Below are 25,730 nucleotides of genomic sequence, written 5' to 3'. Positions count from 1 at the left end.
AGGAAGTTATGGTCCTCTTGTCCAAGGGGGCCATCGAGCACGTTCCTGGGCCAGAAGTAGGACATGGTTGTTATTCCCACTACTTTCTGGTCCCCAAGAAGGACAAAGGGGGCTTGCGCCCCATCTTGGACCTCAGAAACGTCCATTGCTTCCTCCGGAAGGAGAAGTTCAAGATACTGACTCTGGTCTTGGCTGCCCTCAATCCTGGTGACTGGATGGTAGCGTTTGACTTGCAGTACGCATATTTTTACATCCCCTTCCTGCTGGAGCACCGGTGTTATGCGCCGTTCACGGTAGGCCTGGTGCATTTTCAGTTTGCCGTGCTCCCTTTCTGCCTTACCAGCGCTCCTCGGGTGTTCACGAAAGTGATGACAGTGGTCGCAGCTCACCTGCGCAGGTCAGGGGTGCCAGTCTTCCCTCTGTCCGGGGGAGTGTGGTGCGGGTGTTCACGGACAACACCACCGCCATGTGGTATTGCAACAAACGGCGGGGTGGGGTCGTGGACCCTATGTCAGGAGGCTCTGCGCCTCTGGACATGGCTGGAACATCAAGGTATCACCTTGGTGGTTCAACACCTGGCAGGTGATCTATTTGCCACCGAAGAGACCGCGCAATGTCATCAATTCTGCACGTAGGAATTTCCAAGGCGGCACTCGCTCGGCGATGCTTTTCGTCGCGAGTGGAGTTGCGGTCTGTTATACGCCTTTCCGCCTATACCACTTCTGCCCAGAGTGCTGAAGAAGATTCGGGGCGACCGGGCCCAAGTCATTCTTGTGGCTCCGGATTGGGCGCGAAGATACTGGTATCCCGAGCTACTCAACATGGCGTTCGATCCCCCCCATCCGACTGCCTCTTCGGGAGGATCTTCTGTTCCAGCAGCAGAGGACGGTCCTCCACCCGAACCTATCCAGCCTCCACCTCCACGCGTGGAAATTGAGCGGCGACAGTTGACAGTTTTCGATCTTCCTCCCGAAGTCTGTGATGTCATTATGGCAGCCAGGCGTCCCTCCACTAAAACAGTATACTCCTGCAGGTGGAACAAGTTTGTGGCATGGTGCACAGCAAAGTCTGTGGATACCCTTTCTGCCCCTCTTTCCGAAGTCCTTTTTTTTCCTTCTTTCTGTGGCCCAGCAGGGCTCTACTCTGGGCACTATCAAAGGTTATCTTTCGTCCATCTCCGTCTTTCTATGGCTTCCATATCAGCCTTCTCTTTTTAAGTCCCCGGTTGTTAACCGTTTCCTGAAGGGCATTACGCACACGTTTCCGCCCCTGCCGTTCATAATGCCTCAATGGGACTTAAACCCCTTTTCAGCCCCTTCATAACTGTCCTTTACATCTTCTCACTCTAAAGACGGCTTTCCTGTTAGCTATCACCTCTGCCAGAAGAGTGAGTGAGCTCCTGGCTGTTTCTTCTAAACCCTCTATCCTTTCTGTTCATCCGGACAAGGTGGTTTTATGGACTCGTCCTTTTTTCTTGGCAAAGGTTGTTACGCCCTTCCACATCGGGAAGACCATCACTTTGCCCACCTCCTTTCCGCCTCCTTCGTAAGCGGAAGAGAGGCTCCAGCGTCTGGACCCAAAACTTGTGCTCTCGATCTATCTGAAGTGCACACAACAGTTCCGGGTGGATGACCAGCACTTTGTTTGCCACTTGGGCGCCAAAAAAGGGCGGGCCTTGCACAAACGGACCATCTCTCGGTGGGTTGTTCTCTGCATCCAGGCCTGTTACTCGTTGGCTAAGAAAGAGCCTCCTGTGGGGCTGCGTGCCCATTCCACCAGGGCAACGGCAGCCACTACTGCTTTGGGACGCGGCGTTCCCTTGCAGGACATTTGTCAGGCAGCTACGTGGGCCCCTCTGCACACATTTACCAAGCATAACTACCTTGACAGTCAAGTCCGGAGAAACGGCTTCTTTGGTAGTTCTGTTCTCAGTGACTTTCTGGTGTAATCTTGTTCGCAGACCCACCACCAGGGTTGGTATTGCTGGGGTATCTATTCTAAGGTAAGGAATCTATCACTAACGTGTCTCTTTCAGATGCACAAGTTACTATTTGTGTAACAGTATATCTGTAAAAGACATTAGTTAGTGATAGATTCCTTACCGCCCCACCCATCCTCCCCGTTCTGCGAACTGATTTCTAGGGTTAAGGTTATCCCTCTTAGGGTCCTAGTTTTATGCACCACTGGTCAGTGTCTTGCATGGCTCTGCGTTCCTGGCGCGGAAGGTCGTGTACAGTACTGACTTCAGCGCGGATGCGTGGCGATTAAGTAGTCTCCGTGATTGACGCATACGACGCCAGCGACTGACACGGAGCTGCACGACGCCACTTACTGACACGCAGAGGTACTGCTAGCGAAAACTTTCCGGATCCAGTCCGACGCCTGAGGGTGGGGTAAGGGTAGTGTGGTAGGGTTGGTTGAGCAAGTGTTGAGACTGTGTGACTATATGGAAACGATATTAAATACAGGATTAAGTCTGATAAGAGAGCTTTATTTGTGCACAAACTGATGAACATCAAGCAAACACAGAAGTCTTATCTCTCTACATTGGAGGCAAAATGGCGGTTTGTTTATCTCCTAGTATAGTTACAAGGATGGTCGGAGATGAATCTGAAAAAGCATAAATGTAGTTCAGTGATGCTGACTCTTAAACAGAAAATTACAGGGGTTTCTTTCACTGCAGGAAGTAATTTCTTCGATTTAGTAGATTTTTGCCATCATAAGGCAGGGTTACTGACTGGAACTTATCACAACCCCACCAAACATCCCACCCTGCTAACACGCCTTCAATTCAGAACATCAGCACCTCCTGGCGGAAGTAGAGGAACTTATTTGAAAGGGTACCATAGAGTCAGTGCCACCACACCAATGCAGCAAAGGACTGTACTCTTCTTCATAATACCCCAAAAAGACAAGACACTCAAGCCTATTCTTGACCTAAGGCCCTATAACAAATACATTCTGTTGGAACCCATGTTCACTGCCCAGAATGTCATCACTCTACTACAGCATGGTGACTTCATGAACAGCCCTCGACTTGAAGAACGCCTACTTTCACATACCAGTACTTATGTTTTGTAGTATGTGGCCAGTATTCATGCACCTCCTCGACATGATGCCCTGAAGTATTGCTGTAATTCTTCATGCCAGATTACATATCCGTCCATTGCAAGAATTCCTAGCTGCACAGTGGTCGCAAGCGGAAGTCCACTGGGAGACTCTATTGTTCATGTGGGTGACCCATCACTCTGTGCAAGGTTGGAACAGCAGCAATTCTTTGCATGCCCGGCCTTTTCTAGACCCAGTTCCACAAGATACAATCATCATGGATGTCTCCCTCACTGGGTGGGGAACACATTTACAAGATTTGACCGTTCAGGGCATGTGAGCATCCCACCAACAGTCTCTTCACATCAACTACTTGAAGCTACTGGCTATGCAAATAGCATTCAAAGCATTCATCTCTCATTCTACACAAGTTGGTTCTCCTCCACACAGACATGACCGTCCTGTTTTATATATAGAAACAGGGCACAGACAGTCACCACAGTCTCCAGAGGAATTGACAGGAAACTTGTCTGACTTGCTCTGCAAGATGCAGCAAGAAGTCCACAAGTGGGAACTCCTCCCACATGTCCTCGCTCTCATCTTAGTGGCTCCCACGTGACTCTCCTAGATCTGTCAGTAGCGCTCCGGGGGGGGGGGCATAACCCTGTGGTTACTCTAATGCGTTCAGACCTGTTACACAAAGTGTAGAGACCATTACATGTCATGCCCGAACCCTACTCTACTCGCAAAAAGGGGGCCTCTCTTTCTTTCTTAGGTAATATCCCTATAGCTGATATCTGAAGAGCTCCTACTTGGCCGACTCAATACACTTTCACCAAGCATTATTGTTTGGATGTGTTGGCCTGTCAACAAGGCTACGTTTGCTAGGCTATACTACGTAGACATTTTGAGTCTGCTGCAGCATCTTCTGGCTAGCCACTGCTAAGGGGAGAACTGCTTTACAGTGTATGCACAGCATGTGTATCTACAGCTACACATTCCATGAACAGTAAATGTCACTCTGTAAGCATCTGTTCGTGGCATGTAATGCACCCTCCAAGTGTGAGTGCAGAAGTACAGTTTAAAATAAAGGCCAGCAGGAGAATCCTAATAAGATGCTTTTAAAGGCTCTTTGCATTGTGCCTCCTGTAGGTTTACAAATTAGGTATTTACTTAGACCATGCAGATTATGCCTCTACTTGGTGTCACACAGCTGAAAATCCCCCCCTTGGTCCACAGATCTCTTTCCAACTGGTCTTCCAAATCTTTGTGACATTAAGGAAACCATCTAACGCTGTGGTCCTCTTCCTGGCATCATGATTTCAAATCTCACTCTGATTCCCTATCAGACTTTGGTTTTGGGTATTGCAGTCTGAAATCGATCTAGATCCATCACTGATTAAAGAATCCTGAATTGCATGACCCCTTGCAAGCCCCCGTCTTTAAATCTAGCTTTCCAAGTGGTGATGTTCCGAAGGTACACAAAAGCATTTTTCACCTATGCAAGCTGAAGATCATCTTTGCTGTGGGATTGAGCTCTGTTAAATCTTCTTGGTTGTTTATAAGATTTGCATTGAAAAAGAAATCTGGCTTCAGTTACCGTGGTGATGGACAAGTACAAGTGTGTGACTGCCTCCGGCAGTTCATTGGCTTGAAAAAGGCAAGCATAGTTACGTTACATAGTTTCAAGATAGATGCCCTACTGTTAGGCTGTTCTGGTTTGGGTTTAGACCTATATTAACTAGTAAATCCCAATCGAAAGGGAAATAACCCTCTTCAGTGTAAATAAGTAAAAACTGAAATACCTGCACAAACGCAAACTAAAATGGCATTCAAAGAAAGGAAAGTGAGCGAGTGCAAGTAATTTTTAGATCGAGCCCGAGTAGTCGTGCATGTGATACTGTGCGAGATTTGTTGTGGTGGAGTATGTAAGAGAACTTCCGGGTCACGAGAGGCAGTCACAGCGTAACGCGAGGCACGAGGAGTGGAGCGTTAGCCCCCTCGAAGCCCTTGTAACACCCGAAGGAGGTGTAACTTAACTACACTTCAGGTACATTGAGACCTCGAAGAAGAAAACAGCTTAAATATTTCCTTTTTTCTAACACTTACTTGCTAAAGTTTAGTGAAGTAATATCACTTTTGCACACCACTATTGGTCCTGAAGAAAGCCCCCAAGTCCGAATCCCGGCAAATGGGGCTGAAACATGTCGGCCATTTTTTATTGTCATTTTAATGCTGGTACGTCCTGAAAAACCTAATCTTTTTCTATAGAACGCACTTTATAGAGCATTCCCTTATGGGATTTACCCGAACCCAGACCTAATAAAAAAAATTCTTCTGGTTTTCCGGGTAATTTTTTAATATTGATCACTGTCCACATCACTTGGTCACTACTGTTTTTAACCAAGGGTAAGATCCTCCTGGTGGAGGCTGCATACCAACAAACTAACCCTATGATTATGCACACACGTGTATGAAGAGCGGAGAACCAAGATATACCGCTAACCACACCTCCCAACACGTGCATGAGGGTTTTTTACTGGAGACAAATTGTCCATTTCCTGCATACCCTGGTTCATGTAGGACAAGTGATCCTTCCCCATTTGATTTTTTGTATGTAAGAGAAGCCCCGCCCACGCTCTGCTTATATTTTTCATTGGCTTGTGTCATTGGCCTTCGTAAACTCTGGCTTGTGAGATTTTGATAAGGTTGTTTGTCCCTCCTCGGTACCGCCTTGTCTGCATTTTTAAACACCCATGGCGACTTGCCCCTTTACTTCGGATGCGACACGGAATGTCTTATTACGTTTGTAAGCACTCTTTTATTTAATGTGTTTCTCCCACCACTGGCAAGACGTGCTTTCCTTGCCATGCCTGCTTCCAAGAAGCCCTGGACAATAGTGACTCCTTCTTTGGAGTGAAATTGGTCTCACATTTGCAAGAGTTTAAGCTTTTGCCATTGTAAATGACAATAGCTTAAACTTTTGTAAATGCGAGAACTGTTGTATTGCAAATGCTTGTTATCCCTTGCTGAAGGGGACCAACGCAAAGTAACTTTGTTTTACAAGGTAGCAGCAAGAAAGACTGCACCGCTTGAGTTTTATTGTTAAGGGATGATACCAAAATATTGTTGATTCCAGTTTTGTGAGCTCAGGTTAAAGGTGCAAGGGTTGGGTCTGATCTAATTATTTTATACACTATAGAGAATCCGGAAATGTTAACATCGTATTTGATATTTTGGCAGTGTTTAATTATTTCACTGAGCAGCAAAATGGCTGGCTCGTAAGCATTTTGGAAAAGTAAACAAACGTCCCTCAAGTCTGTTCTTGGAGCTGTACATAAAAAGGGGGCAAATATCTCTTAACTTATATTTGCAAAGATATATATTGTCTCAAAAAGTTCAGATATTATAAACCAACAAAAGATTTCTTTCTTTTCTTTTTCAGGGGTCACACCATCAACAGATAATAATAAAAAGCAAAATTTACACTGAAAGTAAAAACTTTAACACATTTTATTATATAATTTCATAGAACAAAGAATACATTAGATTGATAGTTTAAAAAAACATCAGGACCTGGTTTCTCCTAATCACTTTCTCATTTCCATTCTTTAAAAATTCAGACGGCCTCCCTGCACCCACGCGGAATTTGATATTATCCACGATCGTTGGATAATATCAAATTCCGCGTGGGTGCAGGGAGGCCGTCCCAAATTTTTAAAGAATGGAAATGAGAAAGTGATTGGGAGAAACCAGTTCCCTCGCCATTTTCAGCGAAGCATTAGTAGACTAATTTCTCAGTCTGATTCATATCTACTTCAAGTGTTTTTATACTCACTACTAAATACCTCGGTGGCACCCACAGACGACCATCCGTTTTTGGATATTCCCTAATTATAGGGTTTCCGATCTTGGATCAATATAAACAATTTAATGTTAAAGGAATTGATGTGTTAATCATTTTATAGAAGTTGAAATCTACAGTTGGCCCTTGAGCCAATATAGAAAACAGTCCTGAAGAAGGTGTATATAGTAGAAAATTCACCGAAACGCTGCGTCGACGAATGTTTTCTTTTAACTTGGAATTGAATCATTGGGAATTGTATTTACTATTTGATCGTATGATTTTAATAAGTTTTTATATGTGATGTTTTTTTAAACTATCAATCTAATGTATTCTTTGTTCTATGAAATGATATAATAAAATGTGTTAAAGTTTTTACTTTCAGTGTAAATTTTGCTTTTAATTATCTGTTGTTGGTGTGACCCCTGAAAAAGAAAAGAAAGAAATGTTTTGTTGGTTTATAATATCTGAACTTTTTGAGACAATATATATCTTTGCAAATATAAGTTAAGAGATATTTACCCCCTTTTTATGTACAGCTCCAAGAACAGACTTGAGGGACGTTTGTTTACTTTTCCTTCTACTTACCCTGTCCTTATTATAATGATAGTAGGGTTCCTCCCTTTTTGATTGATAAATCATAAGCATTTTGGCCAATATATACTATCACATTTACCCACAGACAGAGAATGGGTAAGACCCTTTGATACATCAGTCCCCTTTTCTAACAATTCAGTATTAATAGCTGGTCAAGTTCCAACCACACCAGGATTTAAACATTCAGTGCGTAGTGTAATGACAGGTAGCCCTATGCACATGGGACAAAGATAAAAGCATGACAACAATATTTCCTTATGCCAACAAAATTCATAGCTGCAAGGAGTCCCATTGGTATACGGGTACCTTCAGCTAATCCTGGCTTTTTGCCCAACTGTACTTGACGGCTGGGGTTTTGAACCCATACTTACAAAGTTTACATCAATATTTCAAGCCCCACATTACAATCCAATGTCGGTTAAAAGGCCTTAACTGCCATGAAGTGAGGCATTTGCCATGGGGAAACTTGGCGGTTATGAATGTTCACACAACAAGAAAATCACCATTTAGTCAGGCAGAAAGTCCAGAAAATCATCAGTGGCAAAATTGTTTAAAGCATTAATCTTAAGATGCCTTAGAATTCAAAGCTCCAGATAATATTTGGATGTAATTAAAGGTTCTAAAGGTTTCCCAAGGTACTATGCTGTCATACTATTAAATAAGGAGTAGGCAAATGACCCCTAACTATTTTCAGGAATGTGTGTATTAAAAACAATTCAATTTAGCACTTTTACTTTTTTTATCCATAATTTGTTCTGTAAATCAGACACATAAGTAAATCTGTCCTGACAGAGTGTGAGAGTGTAATGGATTGAGTGCAGTATGAAGACTTTCTGAGCTTAAGACAGTTTATCAGACGTTCATTGGTCAAATAGCCAATAGGAAGACACTACACAACCTGCATTACTTCTCTTTTGGTATAAATAACATTTTATATAATCTCTGCACAAAAACATGTTTTTTTAAATGCTGGAAAACACCGCTTTGTCTGTTTTAGTGGTAAAGTAGCTGAATATATACTGGTAAGAACTGATTTCAAAATGTTTGGGAAACACTGAAAAACACTGACATCCACAAAAAATGAACACTGAAAATAGCAAAACCTACTTATAGTTCAGGTGGTATACCAATGTAATTTTCATTTACCATTTTACTATGCTAACCTGAATCTATTTTGATTATAAATCCTTTATCTTTGAGAAAAGTAGGCTATATGTAATTGACAATTTGTGAGCATCTATTTAGATTTCTCAGAAATTTGATGCATCTGGATGAAGCACAGAAGAAAGGTACTTTTGATCTTCCATCTTGTACAGGTGGATTATTCTAACGCTTATCAGGCTACATGTGTTCTGATTCTGACTTCATAATTATTGAGAATAAAGTTGCCATGTTAATAGAAATAGTAGGCATAGTTTATGAAAATCGGAGCACAAAAAATTGATGGTTGCAGCAATCCTCTTGCAGTCGGAATTAGAAAAGAATGAAAGGTTTGATGGTTGGTGCAATGGAAGTTTCTCTGTCAAGAGCTGCAATATCTGTAATGTCTAAAATAAATACAAAATAGGCAAAAAAATATAAAAATACATAACAGATTTCTGTCTTATTGCACCATAATTAAATTTTGAAGTAGCTTGCCCAACAGTAGGCAAGGATCATGGGCCATAAATAGTAGGATCATGATTGCTTCTATTAAAACTTTAAGCCCTAATTGTTCAACAGGGCCTACTAATGCTTAGAGATGGCATGGTTCGGTACCCGTCTTTTTCATCTGACTGTGTAGCACTAGTTAGCTCTGCACCCTATAACTTCATAGTGGACATAGGCTGAGAAGTGTAGGTTGTATTGCTTTTATTGTGAGGGAAGTTCAGTTCATGCACACAACGTTCGGGCAGCTATCTCCTCAATGACTCTGACCTTTTCCTTTAGCACACCTCTTCTGATCAATTTTTTATCAGTGCATACAGCTGCCTCCTTTGATTGTCCTAGCATGTTCTCAATTGCAGGCTTAGTTTGGACTGAAACCCTAGTTATAAACCTTTGCCGTTCTTTAATCATATTAAGCAAATTGTTGATCTGATCTAAGATTACATGTAAAAGAATATTCTTGGAAGTTAGATTTAGGAGATTGATGTTAATGCATATTTATTTTAACCTAAGATGTGATTAACTGAATTTAGGTTGGTGACCGAATGTAACTGCTAGCAACGTTTTCAGACTTGCACAACGTTCAGCTTACCATAATGAAGACGTGATAAGATACACAATCCTGTCATCTAGTGATATACCTTGAAGTGGCATCTCATTGCTTAAGTAATAAAATTGTCTGTCTCTCGCAAACATGACCGCAAACACGTCCGCCCAAAATCTAGAATGACCCACATCGAATACACTGTCTTCAGATTGTAACTTGGTTCTTTGTGTTGACATGCACAGAAATACTGGTCAATCTCTATGCTTGGCATTTTATCATGCTTAACTCTTTATGAAGCATTGGATGAATTATATCCCTAGATGCGAATTATACAAGGAAAATTGCTGCTTCTCATGTGCTTAATAACCTGCCTCTGATCTCATGTCACATAACTGTGTTCTAGTTGACTTGTATGGTTTAATCTTTACGAGAGGATTGTAGTTCTGATAACATTTTTAGCAGATTTCTTTGATTTGATAATTGTAGGCCAAATAGAACCATTTTAATGGTGAGTTTTGCGAGTTTTTTGATTTAACCTATGATTTTCTTTTTATTCTGTTAATAAGGTGAAATATTTAGAGGGATACTAGGTTAGTTGTTGTATTGGATTTAAAAGGAGAATATTGCATGCATTTAAATGAGTCTTAACAGAGGAGTAATGTACACTTAATAAAATACTACAGTGAATTGACAACTTGATAGAATAAATAAAACTATTAATTGAGGAATGCAGGGCTTGAATCGGTGTAGACCAAGATTGCTGCAGGAGCTTGTAGACCAAGATTGCTGCAGGAGCTTGGTGCACAATGAGGAGCTGTATCCTCTTAGCTTTGTTCATAGGTAAACAATTTGCAGGATACACTTCATATAAATGCTCCTCTTATTGACTTTTGCTCATACATGTTTTGCACAGCTCTGTGTTGAACTGAAACTTGTCCTGCTATAGCAATGCATTTTTTTTACCTCTTGGTATACAGAAAAAAATATAAATTACAATATACTGCGGTGAGTAGAAGCCCACTTAAACTTTACAGTTTGTGCTACATTTAGAACTAAGAAGTCAACGGGGCAGGGCGTCCTTAATTTTGCTCACGTTTGTATAGTTTGGATTTTTATAGACGTTCAGCTTGAAAAGTAATATTTTGGACATTTTATTATGGCGACCAAGTAATGACCGTGATTACCTTAGCCTTCATTTGTTTTCTTCTATTTCACAACCACCAACTCAGACTGAATTTGAGTAATAAAATAGTTGTAAATAATAGGTGATTGGGCAGTTATTGGTATTGAGGTTAAATAGTTAAGTTCCACCCAGTATATCAGATTTAGTGTCCTACCCCAAATACTTGTTTTCCAAATATGCAAAGTGCTCTGGAAGTGTCCTTTAACTCTCAACATTCATTCACAAAGGACAAATACAAACGAAGAGTTTTAGGCATTTTATATTTGGCACAGTTTTACTATTAATTTTGTTCAATTTATGACAAATCCTTTTAGAAAATAGTAGTACCTATACTTCTGTGACCATACCAAATCCACAATAATTTAATCAATGTTACTGAACAGTTTAGTTCAGTTAAAATATAAGTGCTTTTGCTGTTACATAATATAAGTGTGGATATTTCGTCCAACAGCAGTCAGTGAACGAGCCTCTGCAATGTCAAACTCTCCTCCACACAGCATTGAAACATCCATCTCCCAACCTCAGACTCCAACGCCAAGCCCAATCATCTCTCCTTCTGCCATGCTGCCGATCTACCCAGCCATTGATATTGATGCACAGGTAAGTGTAATTGTTAAGAGCAATTGTGCCAAGCATTCGCACCTCCTTTTGAAAGCTACAAACTAATGTAATGGTTAATTTCTTGCAGCACAAACATTTTTGTTTGTTGCCTTCAAAATGAGCCTTCAAAGAAAACTGAACTCGCAATATCATATAAATGTTTTGATAGCCTTTTGTTATGTACAGTACTGAATTGATGATAATTTACTTGTGTTAACTGCACTGCTTTTAAAATAAATTCCAGGTATAGTGGTGTGATAACCTGCATTTGATTTCATCTCGTTTGGGTAACAGTTTAAAATTATTCTTATATTTTTTAATTTTTTTTCCCCATTCGAATTTATGGAGCTGTTTTAAATTTAAACACACTGCAAGGCTATGGGTGGGGTATTTCACCAAACAAAAAAGGCATTTCCATCTTTTAATGTGGAGAACTTAAAAACAGACTGAAGAATTGATTATACATTGAGGGCGTTTACAATGCCTAAAGTTGTGGTTTTTTTTTTGTTTCTGAATACTTTTTTTCTTATTTTTTTTTTTTTTTTTTAGCCCAGCACTTGTGAAATATTTTATGGAGAGGAGCTGCACTTCTTTTAATCATTTTACAGAGAGTAGTGCACATACCTATTTCAGCTGTTGTAAACTTTGCTTGAGAAATATCACTGGAATTTTGCCCTCATTAATCTTTAATGTTGCTACTCCTCAGGAAGGTGACGGAGATAGACCAACACCAAAGAAACGTAGATCACCTTTTACACAGTGCAGAATTCCAGCTGGATTAATTTGATGATCAGTATTATGCATTGATTTATTTGTAACAAAATCTGTATTTCAGTATCTGTAAGGATATGTGCCAATTTAGTAATACAGAGGGAGAACTCTAAGATTTTATTGATTTGCGGTATTTAAAAAAAATTAATAATAATAATAATTAGTAATAGTGTGTGCATTTCAATTTGAGTTTGGTGATTTCTACGTTGTATATTTTTTCAACCCATGTCACTTCTAGGAGGTCCTCTTTTTTTTGGACAGCCTTGTATTGCCTTAGGGGTTTAGCCCATTCACTCAAGTAAGCAAGGGGTTCCTCTCTTGTTGCGTTTGATTGCTCTTCTACATACCGACATACAATCCTGTTCAGACTGGCACTTCAACGCGGAGAGCTTTATCTCTTAAAATGATATGTTCGAGGCGTATAAGCTGCAGAATACATACTTGTGCATAGATCGCCATCTGGTGTTGGGCTTGGATGTCTGCACTTTGTTGTCTTGGAAGAAGTCTTTGTAGTCATGAGATAGGTGGTGACTCCTGTGGACGATGGTGCGCATGGACATCGACTCCATCCTTAGATTGTTTTTTTCCGCCATCAGGTTTTGATGTGACTTGATGCGCTCCGGTTTGGTACTGTGTTTCCAACTCTTTTTGATGTGCAACCAATCACCATTCGACGGTATTGTTTTGTTTGCGTGCCCTTCGACGCGCTAACCTTAAAATCCTTGATTCCGGTTGTTGATTCGGGACGCTGGGCGGATCTGCGCCATTCAGCCCTACTGCTAATGGAAAGGACTACATTTAAAAAATACCCCCAGTGTGGAGCTAAATTTCCACACAGTGACCACCACAAGGTCTGCAACCTGTGCCTCTCACCAGAACACGAAGAAAGGGATTGCCGGGCCTGCGCCTTTTTTCGCTGCAAAAAGACTATCGAGATCGCCGGGCTCGGGACCGAGCAAGCCGCATGCTGGTATCCATAAAACACCTTTGGTACCGAAATCGGGGACACACCCTATTCCTGTTACACCCAAAAAGGCCTCTGTATCGAAATCTTCGGCACTGAAAGACCATAAGGCCTCGGAACCGAACAAACACCAAAAACCTTCGGATCCGAAGATGATTTCAGACTCCACATCGGTGCCAAAGGAGCATAAGACTCACCCTGCCCCCCGTACCACACACCCCACCCGCATCACATACGACGCCTCCACCCTCCTAGCCCTAAACCCCGGCCGTCTCCCCAAGTGCGCCCAAGCCGCTCCTGGACACACCCATGGACCCTTCACATGCAACTCCTGCAAATTTGACGGCACCAAGACCAACTCCACATCCACTAACACCAAACACAGACCTGACACCAACCACCTAAAATGCATCCTGCTCAACACCCGATCAATCCACAGACACGCCATCGACTTTTGGAATCTACTAGACACCATCTCTCCGGACGTCGCCTTCCTAACAGAAACCTGGATGAACGCCTCCTCAGCCCCAGACATCACCATTACCATCCCGGAAGGCTACAAGATCATCCGTAAGGACCACACCAAGCAAACAGGAGGAGGCATAGCCATCGTCCATAAGAATTCCATCCGCATCTCAACCAGCTCAGACGTCAACCTTGCTAGCGCCGAACACCTTCACTTCCAGATCCACACCGACCCCAAGACCACACTCAGAGGCACCCTCCTCTACCGACCTCCGTGACCCCGTGCACAATTCAGTGAAGACATCACTGACTTCATCACCCCACACGCCCTCCCCTCCGAGGACTACATCCTATTGGGAGACCTCAACTTCCACCTGGAAAATAGCAAAGACAGTAACGCCACCACCCTTCTGGACAATCTTGCCAACCTCGGACTCAAACAACTTGTTAATACCCCCACTCACTACGCAGGTCACACACTCGACCCCATATTCACCTCCAGCAAACATATCTCCTTCAGTCACACCACAGTTCTCCATTGGACGGACCACAGCTGCGTTCACTTCGTCTACAAAAAGACCACAACCCACAACCATCCTCAACCTACTCTGCGAAGAAACTGGAACAAAATCACCATCGACCAGATCTCCTCATCACTGCTTCAAAACCCCCCTACCCACTCTTCGAACCCCAACCAAGCAGCCATTAACCTCACTCAATGGTTAACCAACAGCGCCGACAACCTAGCACCTCTGAAAAAACGTCAAATCAAACTAGGCACCAAAAACGCACCCTGGTTCAACGATGATCTCAAGAAATCCAAGAAACTCTGTCGCTCCCTTGAGAAGGCCTGGAAAAAAGACCCAAACACCAACACCAGAGACGCCTTCAAAAACGCCACCCGCATACACCACCAACTAATCCGAACTGCCAAGAAAGCCGCATTCAAAGACCGACTAGACAACAACGCCCACAACAGCAAGGAATTATTCAACATCGTCAAAGAGTTTACCAACCCTACTGCCAACTCCAACGACATCACTCCCTCCCAAACCCTTTGCGACTCCCTAGCTTCGTTCTTCCACGACAAAATCGCAGACATCCACAACAGCTTCGATAACCAACCCGGAGACCAACCCACCCAACCTTCTACCGTACCTTCATCCCCCTTGAACATCCTTTTTTTTTTTTTTTTTTTGAAACTTTTTATTAGGTTTATAAATACAAACACAAACAACTTGCAAGGTATAAAGAGAAAGAGAAGACAGCAATATAAACAACGTTGCATCACATGGTGTGGGAGCGGGAAGGTCAACCAATGAGCGTATATTCCATCAAGAAAGATTCTCGCATGGGGGGGGGGGGGCAGTAGGAACAAAATGCATCCAATACACAGTAGCAAGTGGAGGAACCCACGGGTTACGGGGACGTAGGTGCAACATCTGGGTCAGGGAGAGGGGGGGTACATATATCGCCACGGTAAGTGTTCCACTGAGTCCATATCTTCCCCCATTTTCGGGGGGTACCCCGAGAAATATATACAGTTTTTTCCCTGAACATGCACCAGTCCATGTTTTGTTTCCATTTCCGAATCCCGGGTGGTCCCTGAGCGCCCCACAGTTGCGCAATGTCTCTTTTGGCGATCATATTGCCCAAGGTCACCCATCGAAGCTGCGATACGGAGTAGTCGTTCGGTTCCCATACATTCAGCAAGCATCTCCTAGCCTCCGGCATCGATCGCACCCCCGTAACCTCACTCATCACCTCGTGCACACGGGTCCAGAATCGCACTATCTCAGGGCACTCCCAAATGATATGTAAAAAGGTGCCCAGGAGACCGCATCCACGCCGACACAAACCATCCACAGAAAAGCCCATGTGTACCAAACGGGGACCAGTCACATACACTCTATGCAGGATTTTAAGTTGCACAAATCTAAGGCGCGCCTGGATGGCCACCTCTTTAGGGGAGGAGATCGCCGCCCGCCAGTCCTCATCGTCCAGCTCCAGCCCATCACCACTCCAGACCTCTCTAAGGCGAAACAGGAGATCAGACCTGGAGTTGATCAATTTTTTATAAATAAGCGAAATCGTACTATCAGGAACATGTCCGTCCAGTACCCTGTCCTCAAGCGGGGACGACTCCGGAATCTCCACACCCGAAGGGAAGACCGAGAGCACCGCGTGGCGGACCTGCGCATAGCGAAAAAATTCGCGATCGCTCAGAGCGTACTCGGTTTTTAATTCCTCAAACGTCTTCGTTCGCCCCTTAGTCCAAACATCATCAATCCTGCTGATACCTATCAAGTCCCACCTTTCAAACCCCTTCGACTGCCAGAGAGAGCCAAGTCTATCGGCTGCATACAGTGGGGTGGCACGAGTCAATTTATCAGTCCACCCAAGCGCCATGGAAGCGTGTCTCCACACCTGGACAGCCGTCCTAGTGGGGCCCGTTACGTTTCGAGGGGTGAGTCTCGAGTAAAGGACTCTATTATAGTCACCCCCCGGTAACAACCATTTGTCCACCTCGAAGGCCGGATTCGGCAAAGGGCCATACATGCAATGATTTATTGCCCCCAATTGAGACGCCCAATAATAGCGACGGATATCAGGCAAAGCAATTCCACCGTCGTACCACGGGAGCGACAGTTTAGCGATGGCGATCCGGGGCCTACCCCCCCACACCAGTTGCCTCTGTAAACTCTCAACCTCACGGAAATATTTAGCCGGGACAACGTCAAGTGTGTTTTGCAATGCGTAGAGGAAGCGGGGCAGTGACATCATCTTAAACAATGCCGCTCTACCTGGGGGAGAGAGAGGGAGTTTCCCCCAAGCGACAACATCTGCCCGAAGGCGCTGAAGAGGGGGCAGCAAGTTCCGGTCAAACCGCAGTTCAGGGTTCAGAGTGATAAAAATGCCTAGGTATTGAAATCCATCTCTCACAATCGCGATAGGACAACCACTTGGCAGAAGAGGGGCGTCTCCCGACAGGACGTATACACAGGACTTCGACCAATTGATGACAAGACCCGAGTTTTTACGAAAGGACGTTAAGACATCGAACAGTACAATGAGGGATTTACGGGGAGATGTGAGATACAGCAGAATATCATCAGCATAGAGAGATACACGGTCCTCAAACTCCGAATTCCATCTAATGCCCTTCAGGGACGGCTCCCAACTCAACCAGGCCGCCAGCGGTTCCAAGGCGAGAGCGAACAACAAGGGGGACAGGGGACAGCCCTGTCGCGTGCCCCTGCCCAGTGCAAAGGGTGCAGAGACCCGACCATTGACCACCACCTGAGCCATGGGACCGGCGTAAAGCAATTTGACCCACCGAACGAACTCCGGACCGAAACCAAACTTGGCAAGAACCGCCCACAAATACGGCCATTCTCATGTATCAAACGCCATCGTAGCGTCCAAGGACGCCAAGATGGCGGGCTCACGTAGCGTCTCGGCTCGTGCCAAGACGCCATGCAACCTTCGGAGGTTAAGCGCCGTGTTGCGATGCGGTATAAAGCCGGATTGATCTGGGTGAACCAGGTCCCCATGACAGTCGCCAAACGTGTCGCTAGCAGCCTGGCCAAGATTTTAGGCTCCGCATTAATCAACGAAATGGGTCTAAAAGAGGCACAGCGATCCCGAGGTTTACCATCTTTGTGAATGAAGACTATAGTGGCCAGTCTCTGGTCAGGTGGGAGAGAACCCACCTCCAAAGACTCGAGAAACATAGAGCGCAGATGTGGAGCTAGCGTGTCCGGGCGTAGTTTATATAGCTCAATGGGGAGCCCATTAGGGCCCGAAGCCTTGCCGGATCGGACCGAACGGACAGCAGCGGCAATCTCGTCCACAGTAGGCGGCGCATCCAGAGCATCCCTATCAATGTCAGGCAATCGGGGAAGTGCAATATCCTGCAATAGCAGGTGGGAGTCCTGCTCAGATCGATCAGACACCTGGGAATACACCTCGCGGAAGTAATCGGCAAAACATGTAACAATATCAGCAGGGTCAGTACAACACTCTCCATTCTCCGCAACAATCACAGGGACGACACGACTTGCATTCTCCCTCTTATCCAGCCAAGCAAGTAATTTCCCAGCCTTATCACCCACATCATACAGGCGGCCCTGCTGTTCCCTTCCCATTTCCTTAGCAGCTTCCGTGACCAGAGCCCTGTATTCATGTTGTTTCATCTCCAATAGGTGTAACCCCTCAGCGGTGACCCCAGATTCCAAGCACCCCTCCAGGGCTGTGACCTCCCCCTCAAGGCGAACCATCTCAGCACGGTTGGCCAACTTCACGCTACCAATCAACGAGAGGGCCTTGCCACGAATGACAGTCTTGTAAGCTTCCCAAAGTGAACTTGGGGAAGAAACAGAGCCCACATTTTCCGCAAAATAACAATCGTGTGTTTTAACCAGCTCAGCCCTGACCCTGGGGTCCTTCAAATACCAGGGGTTAATCGGAGCCACTCGGCCCGCCGAACCCCGCCGTGCATCAACCACCAACCAAAGCGGAGAATGGTCCAAGATACCCCTTGCCAGATGTTTAACTTCCCGTATGAGGGATGCATGGGCCGAGGGCAGTAATATATGATCTAACCTCGAGAGACTACCATGAGCACCAGAATGATAGGTATATTGCAACTGCCCCGGGTGAAGCAAGCGCCAGCAATCAGTGAGCCCCAGCGTCTCTAGGAAGTCACTCAACCAAGTCTGGGCCTTCGGCAGTTCCCTGGGAGGGTAACGGTCACACATCCCCGAGACCACCGCATTAAAATCACCCCCAACCAAAAGCAGACCCTCGGGGAGACCCAGGATAAGTCCACTCAGATCAGCGAATGTGGTGGCTTGGAGGCCCGGGGGCACGTACACGGAAATCAGAATAAGAACCTTCCCTTCCCAGCGCCCCACAATGGCGGCGTATCGTCCCTTATCATCCAGTATGACATCATCAATGGCCATGGGGAGGGAGGTCCGAACCAGAATGCCCGCCCCTCTGGAGCCCGAAGTGAAACCCGAGTGCGCCACAAGGCGATAACCACGCCTATTCAGAGCCTAGCACTTGTTGCCGAGCAAATGAGTCTCCTGTAGTAAGACAACATCAGGAGACAAACGTTTCAGCAATTGCAGCACCACCCTCTTGATCCCATCCCCCAACCCGTTCACGTTCCAACACAATATCTGAAGTCCCCTACCCCCCATCCCCGAATTCAGCCCCTCCCCCGCCCCACACCCAAAGCAACTGCAAAAAACAGGAGTTTGCCTTTCCTTCGCCTTGCAAATAACAATAAAATTCAAACCAACAACCCAGTCCCCCCAACAATGCCAAAACAACTATACCCCCCACCCCGCACCCCTGCTGAAGACCAAAAAGCCCCATAAACTTGCAGTGTGCCTGTCGCCCAACCGCCCAACTAATCTACGAAAAGAAAACCCAGGAGGAGAAAGGCCCCGCTCACCCCCCACCCACCCCCAAAAAGACTATTACTTGCAAACATTAATGACACAGCATAGCACAGTCCAAAGCCAACGTGAAAGGTACGGGGTCAAAGTCGACATCTACTCCTGCTCCGTCGGGCCACCGTCCGCCCGATCCGATCTGCCAGAGTCCTCAAAAGGTTCTTGATCCGCAGGCAGCGAGTCAAGCCAGTCACTCACGACCCCAGGATGGTCGAAGAAAAAAGTACGATCCCTATGAATCACCCGCAAACGGGCCGGGAAGAGCATGGCATACTTCATAGACCTTTCACGGAGTCTCTTCTTGACCCCTTGAAACCCCAGCCTCTGTTTCTGGACCTGTTGTGTAAAGTCCGGATAGAAGCTGACAGTAGAGTTCTCAAAGGCAATGGGACCAGACTGCCTCGAAGCCTGCAGGATAGCGTCTCTGTCCCGGAAATGAAAGATCCTCGCAATGATGGGTCGTGGGTTAGCACCCGATTTAGGTGTGCCGCCGGGGATCCTATGTGCACGCTCAACAGCGAAAAACTTGCTGAGACCCTTGGGCGCCAAGTGATTCAGCACCAGGTCTTCCACCAATAAGTCCGTCGAGGCAGCAGTCGATGATTCCGGGACCCCGATCAGGCGGATGTTATTGCGCCTGGCCCGGCTTTCATAGTCCTCTAGGCGCCCAGAGAAATAGTCATTAGCTTTCCGCAGATTCCCAACTTCAGCCTGTAAGTCAGAGACGTCAGTGACCAGGCTAGTGGTCTTGAGATCCAGGGATTTGACCTTTTCATTTGTCTTCGCCAAATCCGCCCTGATCAGATTGACCTCAATCGACACAGTATCCAGTTTGAGAGTCAAGGCCTCATATTGTTGCCCCAATGAAGCCTTCATACCGGTAATGGCGCCCATAAGATCCCGCAACGAGGGCTCTCCCTCAATCAATGAGTCCTCCGGCATTGTCGTCGAGGGTTTAGATGCTGCGCCCGGCGATCCTTTAGTAAGGGTGTACCGGTCCATAATGTTCGTTTGCAAAGCACTCCCTCGAACGCCCGGTTTAGTCTTGCGCCTCTCACTCTCTGGCTTGGTGGCCATCTTAGATCTTGGACCCGTACGGGTCGCCTGTTGTCGGGTGAAAATGTTGACTGCGGTGGCAAATGCAGGACCAAAAAGGCGAAGGTGGTGCCAGTCTCAGAACTGAAAGCCACGACAGATCGGCATCAGAAGCGGATAGACCAAAAGTATAGGCACGTCCGGCCGTCTACGTAGCTAACAAAGTCAGGTTGATCTCCGGACAGGAATCGAAACCAAAAGCGGTCGCCAGCCCATGCAAGTCAGGCAGTCCGTTGTTCACTTACTGGACGGCAGGCCAGACAAGATAGCTCGGGGCGTCACCTTGGAGCAGGCCAGAAAACTGCGGCTATCTGTAGCTCTGGACCCCGAAGTCCCAAAAAGTTTTTGGGAACAGATAAATGATCAGTAGGACTACGCCAATAAACACCCGTCGTCCGAACCAGGATAAAGTACAGGATAGTCGATGGAGGTGGCGAGGGTCCGGGAGCCCTGTGCTCACGCGACCATCTTGGGTGCGTGCGAAGCTCCTCCCCCCTTGAACATCCTTAACGACTGGAACCCAATCTCCACCGAGGACATCATCCGCCTGATGAACTCCATCCACTCAGGGTCCCCAACAGACCCATGCCCTCACCACATCTTCAACAAAGCAGACTCCATCATAGCACCACACCTCCAAGACGTCATCAACTGCTCCCTCAATTCCGCCACCTTCCCGGAAAGCTGGAAACACGCCGAACTCAGCGCCCTTCTGAAAAAACCCACAGCTGACCCCACCGAACTCAAAAATTACCGCCCCATCTCGCTCCTTCCATTCCCGGCCAAAGTCATCGAGAAAGCTGTCAACAACCAACTCGCCGCCTTCCTCGAAACCAACAAATCCCTCGACTCCTCACAGTCCGGCTTCCGAGCAAAACACAGCACTGAGACCACACTCATCGCAGCAACAGACGACATTCGAACTCTACTGGACAATGGAGAGACAGTCGCCCTCATCCTCCTCGACCTCTCCGCAGCCTTCGACAGTCTGTCATAGCACCCTGTTACAACGCCCCAGAAACCTCGGAATCCAAGGAAAAGCACTGGAATGGATCACTTCGTTCCTCACCGGAAGAACTCAGAGAGTCAGCCTTCCACCATTCAAGTCAGAGGCCTCTGAAGTCATTTGCGGCGTGCCACAAGGATCTTCACTCAGCCCCACCCTTTTCAACGTATACATGAGCCCCCTCGCGACCATCGCACGACAACACAACCTCAACATCATCTCCTACGCTGATGACACTCAACTGATCCTCTCACTCACCAAAGACCCGAACACCGCCAAATCCAACCTACATGAAGGAATGAAAGAAGTAGCCGAGTGGATGAAGATCAGCCGTCTGAAACTGAACTCAGACAAAACTGAAGTCCTTATCTTAGGTACCTCCCCCTCCGCTTGGGATGACTCCTGGTGGCCAGAGGCCTTAGGAAAAGCTCCCATCCCGACGGACCACGCACGGAACCTGGGCGTCATCCTGCACTCCTCACTCTCGATGACCAGACAAGTTAACGCCGTTTCATCATCTTGCTTCAACATTCTTCGCATGCTCAAAAAGACATTTCGCTGGATCCCCACCGAAACTAGAAAAACGGTCACCCACGCACTGGTCACGAGCCGCCTGGACTACGGTAACACCCTATACGCCGGTACCACCGCAAAACTTCAGAAAAAACTACAACGCATCCAGAACCCATCAGCCAGACTCATACTAGACATCCCGCGTAAAGACCACATCTCTTGTCTCCTGAAAAACCTCCACTGGCTTCCCGTCAATAAGAGGATAACATTCCGCCTCCTAACCCACGCACACAAAGCACTTTACGAACTTGGACCCGAATGCCTCAACACCCGACTTTCCTTCTACACCCCCTCCCGCCAACTACGCTCCTCCAACCAAGCCCTGGCTGCGGTACCTCGCATCAACAAAACCACCATGGGAGGACGATCCTTCTCCTACCTGGCAGCCAAAACCTGGAACTCACTTCCCACTCACCTTCGCCTCACTCAGAACCACCTAGCATTCAGAAAGCAACTTAAAACATGGATATTCGACAAGTAATTCCCCACCCTTCCTCAAGCGCCTTGGGACCCTCTGGGTATGTAGCGCGCTATATAAATTAATTTGACTTGACTTGACTTGACTCCTACGGCTCCAGAGCCTAAACCAAAACCACGCTTGAACCGAAAAAATGGGCGCAGAAAGGAGACAACAAGCAAGAAGAATTGTTTCGGCCAGATCCTATCGAGCCGAAACAAGACATTACAAGTTGACTCTAAAACAGGTCATATTTTCAATATCCCAGCAAAAAAGAGGAAATCTGATACCTCACACCCTCCTGAGGCACCTATGAAGAAGAAACTTTGCAACTTCACCCATAAGACCCTCTTTTCCTATTCTTCCTACCAAACCTTTGTCTCCTACAAACTCTCCTAGACTCTCTCCAATACTTCCATACTCGCAGGATGAGGATGATCTAGAGGACGGGGGTGACACGAGAAGGATCCTTTAGATGACCCTTATGATAACACTACTCCACCACAGGATACATGGGAAGATTAGAACAATCCCACAGATCCTCCAGACCTTCCTTATCTGGATGTATGCCCAAGTAGGCAATCCCCGCCAGACGACAATATAGGTTTTGGTCAGCTCATTAATGGGGCTGCGCAATATCATGGGGTTGAACTATATTCAGACCTCATGGACGAAGATTTCCTACTAGATACATTTGCTCAGTCACAAAAATCAATACAGACCTTACCCATGCTTAAAGGTATCATTAAACATGCACCAGACATATTTAAAGACCCGGTCAGGACCAGGATTCTCAATCCTCAGATTGAAAAAAGTATGAATCTGCCCCTAACAATCCCATTTACATTAAAGGACAACTCCCTTTAGATTCTTTGGTAGTATCAAATGCAAGAAAATGTGCTAATTTCCAAACCTCTGGTGACGCTCCACCTCCAGACAGAGTCTAAATTGCTAGATGCATCTGGCAAATGAGTTGCCTCCCAAGCAGCCATTCACTGGAGAGTAGCTAATGTACAAGCACTGCTTGCCAAAAATGACTGGGCTCACCACGATGAGCTTGGAGGTCTTATTCAACATTTACCTGACCAATACAAAGCCAAGGCCAACCATCTGGTCCAAGAGAGCAAGTTAATTACAAATACATCCATCAAATGTGCCCTCTATGCAGCAGACACTGCATCTAGATCTGTCAACACCAGTGTCTTACTTCACAGACATGCATGGTTGAGCATTACTGGTTTTAAACAAGAAGTGCAAACAACTATCTTAAATCAGCCGTTCGATCAAGAACACCTCTTTGGCCCAGCTGTGGATACAGCTTTGGAGAAATTGAAAAAAAGATAGACACTGCAAAATCCATGGGAGCATTACAATCTCATACACCACGCAGTTCCTTTCATCGCTCGTTTTATAGGGGCGGATCCAAAAACATTAGCACAGACACTACTTCCTCCTACAAGAGTCCACGCAAACATCCCCCAACAAGGCATATTTCAGAGGTGGGTACAGAGGAAATAATAACAAGGGTAGAGGCTGAGGTAACAACAACCGAACCTCCCCTAATACCCCACAATGACTTCCCTCCTCTCACTCCAGACAATTCCACTCCGGTCGGAGGAAGACTCTCACAGTTTCTACCTGTCTGGAACTCCATCACTACAGAGAGGTGGGAAAGACAAATTATCCAGTATGGTTACTGCCTGGAACTTACCTCAACTCACGCAACCATACCACTGAAACAACATCCAATATCCACGGAACATCTAACACTTCTGAAACAGGAAGTTCTCTCACTTCTTCAAAAACATGCAATAGAACCAGTTCCCCTTCAGCATCAAGGCACAGGGGTTTACTCCCTCTATTTTCTCATCCCCAAAAAAGACTGTACTCTCAGACCAATACTGGACCTCAGTTCTTTGAATATCTACATACAATCAGACCACTTTCATATGGTCACCCTTCAACAGGTCCTCCCACTGCTCCAACAATGTGATTTCCTTGCCACTCTAGATCTTAAGGATGCCTACTTCCATATTCCTAAACACCCTGCTCACAGAAAATATCTAAGGTTTGTAGTGGACGGTCAGCACTACCAATTAAAGGTCTTCCCATTTGGAGTGACCACAGCACCCAGAATCCTCACAAAGTATCTAGCAGTAGTAGCCGCCCACTTGCAAAGACAACAAATTCATGTTTTTCCATACCTGGACGACTGGCACATAAAACCAAGTCATACAGCCAGTGTGTTCACCACACTCGCCAAACAATTCAATTGCTTCACAACTTGGGGTTCACAATAAACTTCACCAACTCACATCTTCATCCATCTAGCATACATCAGTACCTAGGGGCCACAATAGACACTTCCAAAGCCCTTGCATTCCCCAATCCAGCCCGAATAGCCAGTATGCAAACCCTCATTACAAAATTTCAACCCCAACACTCACTACCAGCTCAAGTGTTTGCCAGTCAAATAACTTGAGTGTTTATGCAATTAATAGGAATGATGGCCTCTTGCATTCTCATAGTACCTCATGCAAGACTCCAGATGCGCCCTTTACCAGAATGTTTAGCACGTCAGTGTAATCAGGGTCAAGGTCAACTGGTATTGGTGGACAGCCACACACATCGCTCTCTACAGTGGCGGAACACCGAAAACCTTTCCAAAGTGCGGCTGTTCCTAGACCCAGTTCCACAAATAGTGTGGATGCATCGCTCACCGGCTTGGAAGCCCATCTCTTAAACCATACAGTTCAGGGCAGGTGGACCCCTCAACAAAAAGTGTTCCACATCAATCACCTGGAGTTACTGGCAATCTTTATAGCATTAAAATCATTCCAGATATATCTCATCAGCAAAACTGTCCTTGTCCGCACCGACAATATGACAGCATTGTATTATATACAAAACAGGGAGATATGGATTAACTGGTCAGGCAGATTTGCGAATGCTTTTCTGCCACTCCCGCTAATTCCATTAGTAGTGCGAAAGCTCAAACAGTCTCTCAAGATAATCCTGGTTGCTCCAACATGGGCACGGCAACCATGGTTCACAACACTCCTGGAACTCTCAGTAGTTCTACACCAAAAACTACAACTCTCCCCAAAGCTTCTTACACAAAACCATGGAGTGATCAGGCATCAAGGTCCAGCTCAACTAAACCTAGCAATCTGGCTCCTGAAGTCCTAGAGTTCGGTTACCTCAACCTCCCACCGGACTGCATGAACATTATTAAAGAATCTAGACGCCCTACTACTAGAACTTGCTATGCAGCTAAATGGAAAAGATTAGTCATTTACTGCAATAAAAACACTATTGACCCAATAGATGCTTCAATTCAAAACATTATTTGCTATTTACTGCATCTACAAAGATGTAATCTGGCATACACATCCATAAGACTACATCTTGCTGCCCTTGCCACTTACCTACAAAACAGACAACATTTGTCATTGTTTAGGGTACCTT

At 45.7% G+C, this 25,730-nt stretch overlaps 1 protein-coding gene across 14 annotated transcripts in view; it reads left to right on the top strand.

The window, feature by feature from the left end:
- Positions 1-25,730, top strand: part of ANKRD17 (ankyrin repeat domain 17) — a 1,381,421-nt gene that overhangs the window by 665,251 nt on the left and 690,440 nt on the right. For 11 of the 14 annotated variants that reach the window (XM_078676026.1, XM_078676025.1, XM_078676019.1 and 8 more), the window contains one exon: positions 11,318-11,466. In XM_078676026.1, coding sequence (XP_078532152.1) covers positions 11,318-11,466 — 149 coding nt within the window. The remainder of the gene's footprint in view (positions 1-11,317; positions 11,467-25,730) is intronic. The other 3 variants (XM_078676021.1, XM_078676024.1, XM_078676017.1) reach the window with 1 other exon arrangement.

This window comes from Lissotriton helveticus, chromosome 2_1 (assembly GCF_964261635.1).
Source record: "Lissotriton helveticus chromosome 2_1, aLisHel1.1, whole genome shotgun sequence".
NCBI classification, from domain to species: Eukaryota; Metazoa; Chordata; class Amphibia; order Caudata; family Salamandridae; genus Lissotriton; species Lissotriton helveticus.
Note: the sequence above shows the minus strand (reverse complement) of the source record. Positions and strands in the feature narration are given on the sequence as shown.